At 57.7% G+C, this 16,011-nt stretch overlaps 1 protein-coding gene across 7 annotated transcripts; it reads left to right on the top strand.

Annotated features, from left to right (window-relative positions):
* The first annotated feature begins 22 nt into the window (after positions 1-22).
* LOC149861618 (zinc finger protein 202-like) lies at positions 23-12,316 on the top strand. Of its 7 annotated transcripts, none has more exons than XM_090052432.1 (7): positions 61-79; positions 838-1,059; positions 5,944-6,188; positions 6,577-7,265; positions 7,355-7,556; positions 8,350-8,439; positions 10,180-12,316. In XM_090052432.1, the coding sequence occupies exons 4-7, from the start codon at positions 6,663-6,665 to the stop codon at positions 11,166-11,168; spliced, it is 1,884 nt and encodes a 627-aa protein (XP_089908558.1). In that variant the 5' UTR covers positions 61-79; positions 838-1,059; positions 5,944-6,188; positions 6,577-6,662; the 3' UTR covers positions 11,169-12,316. The 7 variants fall into 7 exon arrangements, with proteins under 7 accessions (XP_089908559.1, XP_089908558.1, XP_089908561.1 ...); XM_090052437.1 differs by lacking the exon at positions 61-79 and having other exon boundaries at positions 794-1,059; positions 6,577-6,761; positions 6,849-7,265; XM_090052433.1 differs by lacking the exon at positions 838-1,059 and having other exon boundaries at positions 23-79.
* The last annotated feature ends 3,695 nt before the right edge of the window (positions 12,317-16,011 follow it).

A 16,011-nucleotide genomic window follows, 5' to 3' on the forward strand; every position in this document is an offset into this window, starting at 1 on the left:
AGCAGGGAGGGGGTGGGGCCGCGCGAACTTCCTGCCCGGCCTGGCTCCGCCCACGTGGGTGCGGGAAGGGGCAGCGGCGGTGAGTCGGGCGCGGGGGACGGGGGGTTGCAGGTGGGGCGTGAGGGGTGTCACTGGGGTGGGCAGTCAGGGGCATCATGGGGGCGGGGGGCTGCAGGTGGGGCGTGAGGGGTATCACTGGGGTGGGCAGTCAGGGGCATCATGGGGGGCGGGGGGCTGCAGGTGGGGCGTGAGGGGTATCACTGGGGTGGGCAGTCAGGGGCATCATGGGGGCGGGGGGCTGCAGGTGGGGCGTGAGGGGTATCACTGGGGTGGGCAGTCAGGGGCATCATGGGGGGCGGGGGGCTGCAGGTGGGGCGTGAGGGGTATCACTGGGGTGGGCAGTCAGGGGCATCATGGGGGCGGGGGGCTGCAGGTGGGGCGTGAGGGGTATCACTGGGGTGGGCAGTCAGGGGCATCATGGGGGGCAGGGGGCTGCAGGTGGGGCGTGAGGGGTATCACTGGGGTGGGCAGTCAGGGGCATCATGGGGGGCAGGGGGCTGCAGGTGGGGCGTGAGGGGTATCACTGGGGTGGGCAGTCAGGGGCATCATGGGGGGCAGGGGCCGCAGGTGGGCAGTGAGGGGCGTCGCTGGGCGTGGGGCAGGAGCCTCCAGGGAGCGGAGGTGCGCGGCGCCCGGGGCCAGGTCACAGCCGCAGGGATGCGGGTGCGAGAGGCAGGACAGGCCCGAAAGCAGCAGGGACAAAGGGGTCACGGTGGCTAATCCAGGTAATGGGATCAGGCTGAGCCCTCCCCGTCCCGCTGCGTCCCTTCCCTGCAGCTGCCCAGGCCGGCCCGGCTTGCCGAGGTCCCCGGCGCTGGTGGTGGGGAGGCTGGAAGACGAGACTCCAGCGCGGGCTGTGGTGCGGCCCCACCACGTCACTCGGGGGACCCCCCCCATGGCCGCCTGTCCCAGGGGCACCCTGAGCCGCCTGACATTAGCTGGGCTCTGGATGACTGAAGCCCAGAAGCTGTACCGCGCCACAGCTGGCATCCAGACTCGGTGAGACCAGCATCCCACTGAGCGGGTCCAGCAGCTGCAGGATGTGGCGGTTGTCCCCCGGGAGAGCCCGGGGGTCCTTGAGGACGTGGGGAGAGGAGTTTGGGGCATCCCAGCCTTGTTTGATCAGCCCAGGACAGTGCGTGGGGATCCGTGTCCCTCAGGCGAGGCCGCCAGGGGTAGCCCCCAGGTAGGAGCGACAGTGACTCAGAGTTTCCTGAGCAGCGCAGGGGTCGTTACCTCAGATGAGTAGGAGGGACTATTGGGACTGGCATCCAGCGCAGCGTTCGCACGGTCTCAGCATTCAGCTCCTGAGATTGGCTTCCCCATGAGAGAGGCCTGGCTGTCTGTGGAGGATCTCAGCATCCTAGATAATGCGGGTGGGGAGGGACCTCAGGAGCTGACGTTGCATCCAGCCACCTGCTCCGAGCAGGACCAGCCCCGACTCCATCATCCCAGCGAGGCTCAGTCTAGCTGTGTCTTAAGTATGTCCAAGGATGAAGGTGCCGCGACATTTTTAGATAACCCACTGCAGTGTTTCACACCCCTCCTCGTGAGAGAGGTTTTTCCTAATATCTCTTGTTTTGGACCCGTTCTGTCTCTGGGACAGACTTAGACCAAGCAGCTCTAGCTCCACCTCGCAGCAGCCCTGGTGGTACAGTAGAGGCCACCCTAAATAGTCTGTGCCTCTCTCATCCTTGGTTTTGCACGTGCCAGCGAAGGAGGTTGAGGTTGGATCTCAGGGGAAACGTTTGCCCTCTCCAAGCCAGGAAGCATTGGGAGAGAGACCCGGGGGAGCTGGGGGCGCTCCATCACTGGAGGGGCTTGAGGAGATGTTGGATAGACACTGATGGGGGATGATGTAGGGGTTGCGATGCCTGTGCTCTGCCATGGGGATGTCCCAGGCTTCTGGACTTTACAGGTTGCCCCCCTTCCCCATCTTTTTGCTCCATGTGTCCGGAGGGGTTTTAAGCCTCCAAAGGGGATGAGGATGGAGACTGGGCTGTGCCAATGATCCTGCTGGGACCAACCCTAGCGGGTCCCAGCTAGAGGGTCTTGCCCCTGTACTCAGGCTCAGACTGATGCTACTTTTGAGGTCAGGATGGGATTCCCCCTCCCCCGGTCAGATTGGTACAAACTGGGGGAGGTGGGGGTCTGTAGCATGGGCACGGGCTCTACCTGGGGTCTCTGGAGCATTTATTCACAACCTTTCGCAGCAGCAGGATGTCGGCGGTCCCCCTGCTTTCCCTGCGGCAGGGTTGGGTGGGATGTCTGGTGTTGTGTCAGGGCTGACGGTAGTTTTAGGAAGAGTTTAGATGCTGGATGTGTCTGGGGTGGCATGGACAGGGCTGATCCTGCCTCAGGCAGGGGTTGGACTAGACATGACCTCTGGAGGTCCCTTCAGCCCCACTTCTCTAGGATTCTCTGCCTCTATGACTTCTGGAGATCCCCTCCACCCCGACATTATAGGGTCCATGCTGAGGTGGAGGGGATCCCAGAGGCCATAGAGTCATCATTATAGGGTCATAGAGATGATAACTCGATTAACTCTGGAGATCCCCTCCACCCTGACATTTCTACAACGCTATAATGATGACTCTGTGACCTCTGGAGGTCCTTCCAACCCCAATTCTGTAGGACTCTGTGTGATCCCATGATTTCTGGGCCAATACAGCTACACCATCCCCTTTACACTAACTTCCCTGGGAAGAGAAACGATGAGAAACCTGAGGCCTTGTCACCCAGTAGCAAATGTACCTGTATGGTCTCTTCTTTCTGCAGTTGCTGTTGGTCATGTGGCCTGATGGCTGGTATCTCAGTATAGTTTGCTTGTCTTATTCTCCTCTGGTGGGATTGCCATCTGTGGAGGTTTTGAAGGCCTGGCTCGACAAAGCCTTGGCTGGGATGATATAGTTGAGGCTGGTCCTGCTCGGAGCAGGGGATTGGACTGGATGTGACCTCCTGAGGTCCCTTCCAGCCCTCATTGTCTATGATAGGATAAAACCACCCCCAGAGTCATCCCGGGTGTCACCAAACAGTGTCCCGGGTGAGGAGAGTCCCATCGAGCCTGGCTTATTGGGACAGGAGGAGCTGAAAGGTGATAACCCTATGTCCTACCGTGGGAGCCCTTTTTCGTAGAGTCATAGAAAATTCAAGTTGGAAGGGATATCAGGAGTTGCATCTAGTACAATCCCCCGCGCCAAGCAGCAAGGCTACGTCATCCCAGCCAAGGATTTGTCTAGCCAAGGCTTCAAAGCATCCAAGAAGATCCCAGCACACACGTATCTGGAGAGTAACAGGCTGCAGCCCCTTCACCACCTCCTCCAGAAACTCTTGATGGCTGCTCTTTTCCCCTCACCTGGTTATACATGCATTCCCCATCCATGGCCTAACTAAATCCCAGGGCCTCTCGGTCTACATCCTTCTGGTCCTGCTTGAGCTACTCACCAGGAAGGAGGCTGTGGCCAGGGGACCCTGGGGACCCCAGGGCCATTTTCCTGTCCCTGGTTCGATCCCGTCTTCAGGCAGAGCATCACTGGGCAGCATCCAGTAGCTGCTTGGACTGGTTCAGGGGGTACGTCTGGTGCGCTCTCCCCCCTCAGTGCCTTTGTTTTGAACCTGTGACCTTCACTGTTGATCTGTTTTGCCTTTTATTTGTCCCACGTATTCAGTAGCACATATCCTGGGTCCGTAGGTCTGTCTCGCCCAGTCTCCCATGTCACACGGTAGCAGAAAGTGGTGACTGGGTCTGAGCTGAGTTTCTCCCCCTGCTCCTCTCTCCCTGGCAGCATCCAGCACTGAGAGGCCATACCCCTTGCTCCCAGGCTTGATAGCAACAAATGCCCATATTCTCCAAGAATGGGTCCAAGCCCTTAGGGAATCTGGCTGCACTGGGTTTGAGCTGCCTTTCAGATCCTGGATCCGACCCCGGGGGAGAAGGCAGATGAGGAATGGGACTTGTTTATGATCACAAAAAGCATGACCAAGGACTGCAGGAAAGTTGCCTGAATACAGGGGCTTTTTGAAGCCATTGAGGACTAGGATCAGGCAGTCATATGAGCCATTTGGGAGTGGAAAGCCTGATGTGAGCGTTTGGGAAAGCAAGGGAAGGAAGCAGCAGGATGTGTCCTCATTGCCAGTGGAGTGGAGTAAGTTCAGGGAGAAGAACTGCAGGCTCAGAGGTGCTCCTCACTCTCTAGAGGAGCACTGAAAGACCTCCATGAAGATGGATAATCCACTTGGCAGCTTATGGCAGGCTGAGGATACTAATGTCTCCAGGCTGTTGACTGCCTGAAACGAAGGCTGGGAGCCTGTGAGAGTGGCAGTCATCCATCCTGGATCTCAGGCAGAAAGTGAGGCAGATCCTTTCCACCCTGATCTCTATGAAGGGGAAGGGCAGTGGGATGGGAATTATATCGAAGTGCGGCTGGAAGGGACCTGTACGGGTCACAGAGTCATCATTACAAGGTCATAGCCATATCTGGGTGGAAGGCACCTCTAGAAGTCATAGAGTCATAATAGGGTCATAGAGATATTGGGATGCAAGGGACCTCAGGAGGTCATAGAGTCATCACTATAGGGTTGTAGAGACATTGGGCAGGAAGGGACCTCCAGAGGTCATTGAGTTGTCATTATAGGGTCATAGAGATGTCTGGGTGAAAGGCACCTCTAGAGGTCATAGTCATCTTTATAGGGTTGTAGAGATGTTGGGCTAGAAAGGACCTCTAGGGGTCAGAGTCATCACTATAAGGCCATAGAGTGTGGATCTGACCCCAGAGGTCATAGAGAGATTATTTTAAGGTTGTAGAGATGTTGTGATAGAAGGCACCTCTAGATGTCATAGTCATTGTTATAGTGTCATGGAGATGTTGGGCTAAAAGGGACCTCTATGGGTCATAAAGATGACTCTATAGGGTCATAGTGATGTAGGGGTGGAGGGGATCTGCAGAAGTCAGAGGCAGAGAGTCCTAGAGAAGTGGGGCTGAAGGGACATCCAGAGGTCACATCCTGTCCAACCCCTGCCCGAGGCAGGATCAGCCCTGTCCAAACCATCCCAGATGCATCCAGCAACTAAACTTCTTGTAAAACTACCGTCAGCCCTGACACAACATCAGACATCACACCTGAAACTGCCGCAGGGAAAGCAGGGGGACCACAGCCGCCAACGTCCTGCTGCTGTGAAAGGTTGTTAATAAAAGCTCCAGAGATCCCAGGTGGAGGGGCAAGGCCCTCTAGCCATGACTTCTGGTGTTGGTCCCAGCAGGAGCATTGGCACATCCCAGTCCCCATCCCCCCCCGGGCTGCAGCCAGCACCCAGCACCTCTGGGGGAGCCTTAAAAACTCCCTGATGTGGCAGAAAGGGAGGGGGTAGGGGTGGGGGCACAAATAGCAAAGCCCAGAAGTCTGGGACATCCCCACAGCAGAGCACAGGCATGGTCGTGCCTAGATCACCCCTGCCCAGGCTCCATCCAGCCTCTCATTGAACCCCTCCAGTGATGAAAGTCCCCAGCTCCCCTGGGCATCTTCCACTGCCTCCCAGCTCTAACAGTGGAAAAGTTTTTTCCAGAAATCCAATCTAAACCCACTTAAATAAAACACTCCAGAGTCATCCCCGGGTGGGGGTGGGGGTAGGGGTGTGAGCCCACGTGGGAGAATTGTGGGGAGGGTTGTTTATAAAGTTGTAAGGGGAGGGGGGCTCCGGGATATGGGAGAGACGGGCTGTGGGACCCAGCTGAGGCGACTGTGGGGTGGGGACCATAAAAATGTGCCATTGACTGGATCAGGCCCTAACTCCGTCTTGCCCAGTCTCCTGTGTCAAGTAAAGCCTGGAAAGGAGTGTGTTGGGTCTGAGCTGGGTTTCTCCTCCTCTTCCTCTCTCCCTTGCAGCCTCCAGCATTGAAGGCTCAGCATTGAAGTGCTTCTCACTCCCGTCCTCAGTAGCGACCGATGCCCTTTTCCTCCAAGAATAGGTCCAAGCCCTTGGAGGATCTGGCTAAACTCTCAGCTTCCAGCACGTCTGGTGGCCACAAGTCCCACCCTTCCCTCCCCTTCTGGGTGGAAAAGACCTGCCTGGTGTTCCCTATCAATCGATGACCTCCTAGTCTCATGCGGCGACCCCCCGTTTTTGTCTGGTGAGTGACAGGTAATAAATCCCCAGTGATTTTTATCTTCACCTTTCGGTATTTTGGAAACCCATCTCCTGCCCCCTCTCCAACATGTCTCTTCTAACCTGATCAGCCCTGGCCTTGTAGGTCTCTCCTCCATAGCTCTCATTGTCCTTGCTGCCCTTCCTGGGACCTTCTCTAGCTTTTCTAGAGGGGCTTATGAGGTGGTAGTGCCCCCAGCCTTGCACAGGGGGTATTGTGGGATCCAGCCCTTTTGCTGGGCCCTGCATCAGTGCAGGGGAGATGATCACGCAGCTTGCCCGCGGAGTTAATTTTAGGGTGCCTCGGGTTTATGGAGCTCTTTCAGTTCTCGCTCTTCCATCACATGATAAAGACTCTGTTTTTTTTCCCACAGGCGGCCCAGGGGACAGAGACGCCTCCAGTAAGTCCCACGAGAGAGCAAGAGAGGCCCTGAGCTGGGTGAGGCCTCCTCAAGGAGAGATGGCTGCTGATCTGGGTCCTGCGCCAGCCCTGGGCTTCCCCTTGCCAACATCAGGGCAGCCCCGCGTGAAACTGGAAGAGCAGGAACCAGAGCCCAGGGTGGGAGCAAAGGGCACCGGGAAAGCCCCTTGCATTGTCCAGGCTGGGACCAGCGGTGGGTCCCTAATGTGGGCGGCTCCACGGCAGGTCAAGCAGGAGCTGCAGGAGGAACCGATCCAGCGCTGGAAGGTGCTTCAAGCCCCGCCATCCCCTGCCGGTGCTGCACCATCTCTCTCCTCCGCACGGGTGCTGGAGCTGGCACCCAGGGACGAGCCTTCAGCCACGGAGACACGGCGCCAGCACTTCCGGGGCTTCTGCTACCAGGAGGCCGAGGGGCCACGGGAGGTTTGCAGCCGGCTGCAGGAGCTCTGCCGAGGCTGGCTGCAGCCCCAGCGCCGCAGCAAGGAGCAGATCCTGGAGCTGGTGGTGCTGGAGCAGTTCCTGGCCATCCTGCCCCAGGAGATGCAGAGCTGGGAGTGGGGACGTGGCGTGGAGACCTGCGCTGAAGCCGTGGCCCTGGCTGAGGGGTTTCAGCTGGGGCAGGAGGAGGATGAGAAGCTGCAGGTGAGGGCGTTGCACCCTGATCGTCAATGCTGCCATCCCTGTCTCCCTATTCGGGGCTCCCTGGCAACATGTTTCGCTCCCCCCGCCAGGTCACAGTGCGTGTGAAAGTCGAGGACGTGACCTCGGACAAGATGGCGCCTGCTGGGACATTGTGGGAACCTCTGGACTCCTGTCTGGAGCGTCCCCCCATGCACACACCACAGGATGAGGCTGGATGGGGTGAAAGCCCCGGGCCCCGGGGGAGGTTGCCTCGTGCCTTCAGAGAAGAGCCCGCGTCACTCCAGGAGTCAGGTACCATGCAAAGCCTGGCGATTGGTGCCCGCATGGCTGTTCAGCCCATAGCATGAGAGGGTCAGATCCCTGTCACTGCCCATCGGGGGTAGGATGGGACCCACAGACCTCTTGTGCTGTCACAGGACCTGGCAGGAAGGTCCTTAATCTTGGTTGGACTCCCTTAATGCAACCAGGGCATGTATCAGTGATCAAGACCAGACCAGGCCACCCCTTTCTCAAGCTGCCACCTGCTGCCAAGCTTGGGCTGGCTCAGGTGTCCTGGCAACAACTTTTCCCAGTGGCTTCTACCTAGTTCCCATAAGTTAACCATAGAGTTGTAGAGAGAATCATAGAGTCCTAAAGAAGTGGAGCTGGATGGACCTCCAGAGGTCATGTCTAATCTGCCCCCGTGCCTGAGACAGGATCAGCCCTGTCCAAACCATCCCAGACACTCCCAGCATCTAAACTTCGTAAAACTACTGTCGACCCTGACGCAACACCAGACGTAGTGCCCGAAACTGCCACTGGGAAAGTGGAGGGACCCCAGCCACCAATGTCCTATAAAAGGTTGTTAATGGATGTTCAAGAGGTCCCATGTCGAGGCCATGCCCTTGCTACAGAGGAAGGCAAACCCTTCCTCCCCACCCCCCATCTATACCAGTCTGATTGGGGGGAAAATTCCTGCTGACCCAAAACCTGGCATTGGTCTGGCCCTGAGCAAAGGCCCAATGCCTCTGATGCTTGTAGCAGAAAAGGGGGGACAAGGGCAACTGGCAAAACCCAGCAAACCCCAGCCTTTGTCCTGCTGCAGATTCCCCCGATGCACGTGAGACCTGGGACTCGTCGGCAGATGAAAGCTCCTCAGGCTGGTTCCCCATGCGAGGCCCTTCCCTTGAAGCAGGTAAGAGCTGCGGGGCTGTGCCCGTTCTGGTACCAGGAGGCGCCATCCATCAGCAGGAGACTCTCCTTGTCAGGTTTCCTTGGGGGCTGAGGCTCCCACTGATAAGCTCATTCTCTTCTCCCAGTGCCCCCCAAGGAAACTTCCCTTATGCCCTTGAGCAGAAAGTATCATGATACTCCTTTATACATCCACGGTGCATCCACACCATGAGACTGCACCCAGCTCTGGTCCCTGCACCTCCAACAGGACAGAGAAGAGCTAGAGAAGGTCCAGAGAAGGGCAGCAAGGATGATAAGAGCTATGGAGGGGCTTCCCTAGCGGGAGAGACTAATGAGGCCAGGCCTGGTCAGGTTAGAAGATGAACACCAGAGCGGGGACAGGAGAAAGGTTTCCAAAATACTGAAGGGTGAAGACAGAGTCACTGGGGATTTATTATTGAGAAAGTCACCAGACAAGAACAAGGGGTCACGACATGGAGCTAGGAGGTCGTTGGTTGATAACAAACACCAGGCAGGTCTTTGTCACCCGCGAGGAAGGAAAGGCTGGGATTTGTGGTCACCAGATGTGGTGGAAGCTGAGAGTGTAGCCAGATCCACCAAAGGATTGGACCCGTTCTTGGAGGAAAAGGGGCATCGGTCGCTATTGAGCATGGGAATGAAGGGCTCAGCCTCTGAATCCGAATTTCCTGGACCTTCAGTGCTGGAGGCTTCAAGGGAGAGAGGAACAGGGGGAAAAACTCAGCCCCAACCCAGCTCACTGCCTCCTTTCCAGCCTCAGCTCTGCATTGTGTGACACAGGAGACGGGCAAGACGGATCTGGAGTCTGATCCAATCGGTGTCCGTTCTCACGACTTACTCTAATACATAAGCAAGCTTTATGATAATATCGCTATACCTATTGGCTCAAAACTCTCCCTTTACACTCCTGCTTATGCTTCACTGATGCCCAAACAAGGTGAAGTTTATTAAATCTCGTTCTACCTGAAAGCAGGATTAAAAGGTGGAATTTGACTGTGTTATGGTAGCGTTAGAGTGATGTCACAGCCATGAGAGTCCAGGAATTACACGAGAGGCCAAGATTTCTTAAGGACCCACTCTTTTATTGGCCTGCCTGTATAATTAGACAAACTTTTGAATGCAAGATGTTCTTCTTTAGGGCTGAAGAATAAAAGCCAGCATAGCAAAGAAAAGCAAGGAACAGTCAGAAAAGAGAAATTCCTAGGGGCAGCAGACAAAACAATTAGCTGAAGAAAAGAAGTCGATTACTGGGGGATTAGAAAAGGAGCTCTGTCGCAGTGGGATGCCGGGGGCTGGACACGATGGACCTCGGACCTACTCTGACCCAGTCTGTGGCAGTTCTGATGTGTGCCATTGGGTGAGAAGTCCCAGATCAGACCAGTGTAGGACAGAGGGAACTGGAGGGGCATGAGAAAGATGGTTGTTTCGGAGCCACGTCTGCTACGCTGTAGGGGATGTTGGCACTCCCCATCCTTTCCAGGAGCTGACTGAAATGAAGGAGCTCTCAGAGGCTGGCACTGAAGAGCCAGGGTCTCCAAGCCCAGGGGCTTGCCCCTGTTGAAGCTGCGCCAAGGCTGGCGACAGGAGGTGCTCTGCGCAGAGGGAGAACGGATGAGGTCTCCCTTCTGCTTGCTCTTTCCTCTCGTGTGCAGAGAGCAGAGATCAGAGCTTTCCCTTTGCTAGCGATGCCGGGGCTAACCTGTGGGTGCTCTTTCTGTCCCAGGGATTCTGAGCAGAGCTGGGGAAGGGCCTGTAACCCAGGAGCTGCCACGGCCGTTCTCGTGGAGACTGTTGGATAGGAGCTCCCAACCTGAGCCCAAGAGGCAGGGCCAACTGCAGAGGGATGTCATGGCTGGGAGCAGAGATGGGTGCGATGGAGAAGCCAGAGCCAAGAGCCAGGAAAGTCTCGTGGGGCTGAGAGACCTGAAGATCCACCAGTGGCAGCTTCACCCAGGAGAGAGGCTGGATCCAAGCCAAGCTGGCGGGGCTGGCATCCGAGGGAAGCCAGAGCTTGGTACGGCGTGCCGGGAGAGAGCTCACCCCTGCCTTCAGTGTGGGAAGCATTTCAGCTGCCCATCGCGCCTGGCCGCACATGAGCGCCTGCACGCGGGGGAGAAGCCTCACGGCTGCCCCGAGTGCGAGAAGCGCTTTGCCCATCCCTACTACCTGGCTGCTCACCGCCGCGTGCACTCAGGGGAGAAGCCCCATGGCTGCCCCGAGTGCGAGAAGCGCTTCTCCAGCCGCTCGGACCTGGCCCGGCACCGCCGCATCCACTCGGGGGAGAAGCCACAGCGCTGCGGGGACTGTGGCAAGAGCTTCCTGTGCCGCTGGAAGCTGACCCGGCACCAGCGCATCCACTCCGGCGAGAAGCTGCACCGGTGCCAGGACTGCGGGAAGAGCTTCGCTCGCCCCGACGGCCTGGCTGCTCACCGCCGCATTCACTCAGGTGAGAGGCCGCACCGCTGCGGGGACTGTGGCAAGAGCTTCACGCAGTCGTCCGGCCTGGCCGTCCACCGCAAGTTCCACTCGGGGGAGAAACCCCACGGCTGCCCCGACTGTGGGAAGAGCTTTGTGCGCCGCCCAGACCTGGCCCAGCACCGGCGCATCCACTCGGGCGAGCGCCCGTATGTCTGTGGCGCCTGCGGGAAGAGCTTTGTCAACAGCTCCAACCTGGCCCGGCACCGCCGCATCCACGTGCAGGCGCCGGCCTGACTTGGCCCCCATGGCGGACGCCTCTCCAGCCTCCACACCTCCTGCCCTCGGGCAGACGGCTTGCCAAGGGTAGAGAGATGTGTCTGGCCCTCATGAGGCACCAAAAGAGCCGCTGGGTCCAGAGGCCTGACCCTGGTATTTGATGGGGAGCAGAGAGGACGTTCCCTTTTGCCGGGGGGCGTTAGCTGCCTGTGCTCCTCGCTGCCCCTCAGGAACGACGTCAGAATCTGGCTCAGAATCGGGCCCTGCCCAGGCAGAGCCGTAGCAAACGGGAGAGGCTGGGGCAGGGGTCAGCATGGGCGCCGCGACCTCCACCTCTTTCTGACGTTGACCCCGGACCCTGCTGCACTGAGAGTATCCGGTTCTCCCGCATGGACCAGCAGTGTCTTCCCGGCGTGGTTCGGTTCGGTTCACTGCCATGGCATGGGCTGGTGGGCCCATTGCTCCCAGCATTCTTGGGGTCCCGGTACTGGAGGGTCTTGGGCTACAACATTCATGGTATTTATGACCAGAGAAGCATTTGCTGAGCCCCATCCATCCCGCCCGACCCCCACCAAACCATCGCTCCCCCTCAAATGTTTGTGCCTATAACCCTCCCAGTGTCCATCACGGCTCCTCAGCGGACTGTCAGCAGGAACCTCTGGGCAGTGTGGACCAGAGCGCCACTGCTGGCGTTGAGCTGGGGACTCGATAGAGCAGTCCTGTCCTCCTTCGTGTCCTTGGGACAAGGTATTTAGCAGAAGTCGCAGCTTCATTGGCAACTGATGGGCCCAGGCTGCAAGCGCTTCTGCCATGGCAAAGGAGAGACGGCCCACGACATAGCCTACCTCTCCTATGGAAGTGTGGGGCAGCCTCTTGAGGGGGCAAACTCAGCACGTTGGACTCTCCCGTTGCAAGCGTCAGGTCTTGGCTGGTCCCAAAACCATTCAGCTCCGTGATTCTCCTGCAGCAGCAACTCCCGAAGGCTATTGACCACCCATCCTATCACCTCTTCTCCGATGCTGTGTCCTGGTGAACAGGGCACCCGATGGGACACCTGATCTGTCAGGAAAGATGTCCAAAGTCAGGAACTGAACCCCATGTCCCCTAGACCACAGGTTTTTTTTTTTGGTTTTTTTTTAAAGAAAATAAACCTCATGTTGTTTGAACAGCCCTTGTGATTTGGGGTGGGGAAGGACCAGTTTGTCTTGTGTTGGAAGCGGCCGTAAAAGGAGTTTTGAAAAGGGACCTGGTCCAGGTTGAATTTCCAAGGGGCTGAGATGGCCAATGGGTGTGGATGTCAAAGGGATTGAAGTCCCTTGGAGGGGAGGTTGGCATCCTTGCTCTGCAGGTCCGCCTTCAGCATGTCCTTGTAGCGTTTCCTCTGGCTGCCACGAGATTTCAGGCCGTTCCGGTGGCATCCAGGCTCTTGATGTGACAGTAGTATGTCACCCATGCGCTGTACCCCCCAGGTCTTCAGCACAGACCCCATGAGAAGGCTGTAGAGGCCTTCAGGTTAAGGTGATCAAGCCTGTAGCCAACCCACCCCCCTGAGCCCCCCCTCAGGAAGCTCCCCCTCATCTCCAGCCTCAGTTCCCCTGCTGCAAGCTTGAGGCGATTGCTCCTAGTCCTGCCCCCTGCAGAGAAAAAGCCCATCCCCATCCTCTCTGTTATCATCCTTCAAGATGCCTGTGATCAAATCCCTGCTCAGACTTCTCTTGTGGACTCTGTCGCTCCAGCTCTTTTGGCCTCTCCTGATCAGCCCTGTCTCCCTGGCCCCCGGTCATTTCTTTTGCCCTGTGCTGGACTCTTTCCCATCCGTCTACAACCCTCTTACAGTGCGGGGCCTGGACCTGGACACGGACTCCAGGGGCAGCCTCCCCAGTGCTGAATAGAGGGGAGAATCGCTGCCCTGGACTTGTTCCTATGACCAAGGAGGCTGTTGGCTTTTATTGCCACCAGAGTGCACTGTCGGCTCATTTCACAGCCCTCACAAGCTCCCTTCCAGTCCTGAGCTCCTAGGACCTCATTTCAGCTCCTAGGCCTGTCTCCCCACTGCCAGACCCTTCTGTGCAGGCAACACCCTGTCCCAGGACAGAGGGAACCCTGGATCCTGGTCTGCCCAAGCAAATTCATTTTGCTCTGATTTCCCCCTTGCCCTCCTGTCCCCAGGGGCTTCCAGGCATGACCTCGTGGGTGGAGCAAGGGGCAGTGTTGGGGCAGCACCGGGCACTGCAGGGACCCGACGCAGGGATGACCTGTCATGTCTTTCACATATTGTGGGCTCTAAGGCGCACCTGGCTAACTAACCGCCCCTACTGTGTGGGGCAATGGGTGAAAGATGCAATAGAGTTCTTGGGACAAACAAGGCCAAAACACACAGGATAGGAGTGTCGTGTGGGTCAAAGGGTTAAAACGTGAAAATAAGTGTGCCTGAGGGGGACACTGAGCACAGCCCTCCGGGCCGCACCTACCAGTCCTCAGAGGCATCCAAGGAGCTAGTGGTTGCTGCCCACTGGTGCTCCGCCCAGAGACGTGCACGGACAAGAGAGAGGAAACACAGGGATGACCTGTGGCCTAGTTGGGCCTAACCAGGGCGTGAACACCTGGTCTTCACTGCACCCCCCTGGTCTGGGCTTGGATGTGAGAGCCAATGGAGCCACCTCTGCTTTGTTTCCAGCTTCACGGGGGCAAGCAGGGTTGGTCACTCCCCAGCTGAAATGCAGCCACTTCTGAGGTGGCGCATGGCTGCCGGTTCACAGCTCATGGCAGCAGAAGCTGAGGACTGGCCAGGGTTAGGGGGAGCTGCTAGGACACTTGGTGGGTATTGGATGAAGACCTATAGCCCTACTTCCCCCATGGGGGGCAGGGGGCAAGCCCCTGCTGCCTGGCTGCATCTCAGGGCCAAGACCTCAATCCCATCCAGGTCCTGCTCACGCCGGGGCTGGAGCCTGTGGCAGGACTGAGCACTTCCCTTGACCATCTCTACTCCTCCATCCTGTCCCAGCCATGAGAAGGAGCATTGAGCACTTAGGATCAGTGGAGATTGGGGCTGGGGCAGGGGGGATATTTCCAGATCCCCCCAGACATCCAGATCTACCCCGGGTCATCCTCAGAAGGTTCACCCTGGATGCCCCCTGGGACCCAGCTGAATGCCCGGACACCTGGGTTCGATCCCTGCTCGGGGAGAGGAGTTGAGGCTGGAACTTAAAGAGGAAGCTGAGAGCCCGGCTGCCTGCGTGCCCTCCAGCGCTAGGAGGGGAGTTCAGGATGAAGGGTTAGAGCAGGGATCAGCACCCCCTGGCACGTGTGGTGAGCATGGCATGCAGTGCCACTTTGCTTGGCACACCACCTCCAGCCCAGGCCCTAAGCAGCTGCTGCCAGTCCCAGAGCCCAGGCTGCTCCCAGCAAGCAGACTGGGCTCCTTGGGCTGGCTCCAGCCAGGAGGCTGCAAACAGCTGCTTCCGCCTGTCGGCACTCTGGCACCTTCCAAAGTAGACATTGTGGGTTTTTTTGGCACTTGAGCCAAAAAACATTGCCTACCCCTGGGTTAGAGCAAGGAGGACTGGGACCCAGACCCCTGGGTTCTCTCTCTAGCATGCCATATTCATCATCTCCCACTTCGCACTTCTCTCATTCATGTCCAGAGCTGTGTCTCAGGTAGGCAGCTGCATGGAGGCCACGACTGGACCCAGGTGTCCAGTTAAGACAGGAGACACCCCCCACCCCAACCCAGGCTGGAAACACGCCAGCCCCTAGGGAGGGAATGGTTTGGCCACAGCTGGGGGGGAGGAGGGGAGACTGGGTTGCATTTGGAAGCGGGTGAGAGTGCAAGGAGGGGCTGGAGATGCCTTTGCCCAGAGCATGACCAGCAGCCGCGGGGCTGGGGCTGGGACAGCTGAGCCTGGCATGATGCCTGGGTGGAGCTGCACTCCCCCCACCCTGCTGCAATTGCAGGATCCCCTGGTCCCAGAGAAGCATCAGGCCAACACAAGCAGGGGCCACTGGGTTGGAGGCCCGCCAGCTCTCCATGTCTGTCACTCCCATGAACGCAAAAGGCTCTGACCGTGAAATAACCTGGGCCAAGTGCTGGGAAGGTAAGCATCCTGGAGCCAAGCCCAGCGCCTCCGGGAAAGGCGCTGAAGCCAGACAGGGAAACCCTAGGTACAGGGAGCAGGGCAGTGAGGCCAAGAGGAGGGAGAGGTAGCAGGTTGGGTGGGGGGAAGCAGGGCTCAGAGGGGCAAGGCTGGGAGGATGAGAGCATCATCATGCAGGGTGCAACTGAAGGAAGGTGTGCAGTGAGTTGGGGGGGGGCTTTGCTGAGGAGCGGGGGTGTCAAACCACTGATAAGGGACAGCCAGCCCTAGAATGGGGGGGTGGGGTTGAGAGGGCAGGGGGTTGTTTTTTGGTTGGGTTTTTTTACCTTTTTTTTTTTTTTTTTACTGATAATACATATTTTTTACTGTCAACCACTTTTTTAACATAGTTTAGGGAAGGGGTGTCATTCATGTGGGTCTGGGAGCTGGACCAGGATCATAAAGCCATAGAGAAATAAGCCTGAAAGGGACCTCCAGAGGTCACCTCTAGTCCAACACCCTGCCTGAGGCAGGATCAGCCCTGTCCAAACCACCCCAGACAAAACCAGTATCTAAAATCTTTGTAAAACTACCGTCAGCCCTAACACAACACCAGACATCACACCCGACGTGATGGGACTGCAGCAACCAAACTCCTGCTTCTGTAGAAGGTTGTTAACAGATGGTCCAGAGACCCCAGGTAAAGGCTGTGCCCCCACTACAGAGGAAGCAACCCTCCCCCCAGTCTGTACCAATCTGACCAGGGAGGAAATTCCTTCCTGACCCCA

This window comes from Crocodylus siamensis, chromosome 6, assembly GCF_052110815.1.
Source record: "Crocodylus siamensis isolate JL-2025a chromosome 6, ASM5211081v1, whole genome shotgun sequence".
Taxonomy (NCBI): domain Eukaryota; kingdom Metazoa; phylum Chordata; order Crocodylia; family Crocodylidae; genus Crocodylus; species Crocodylus siamensis.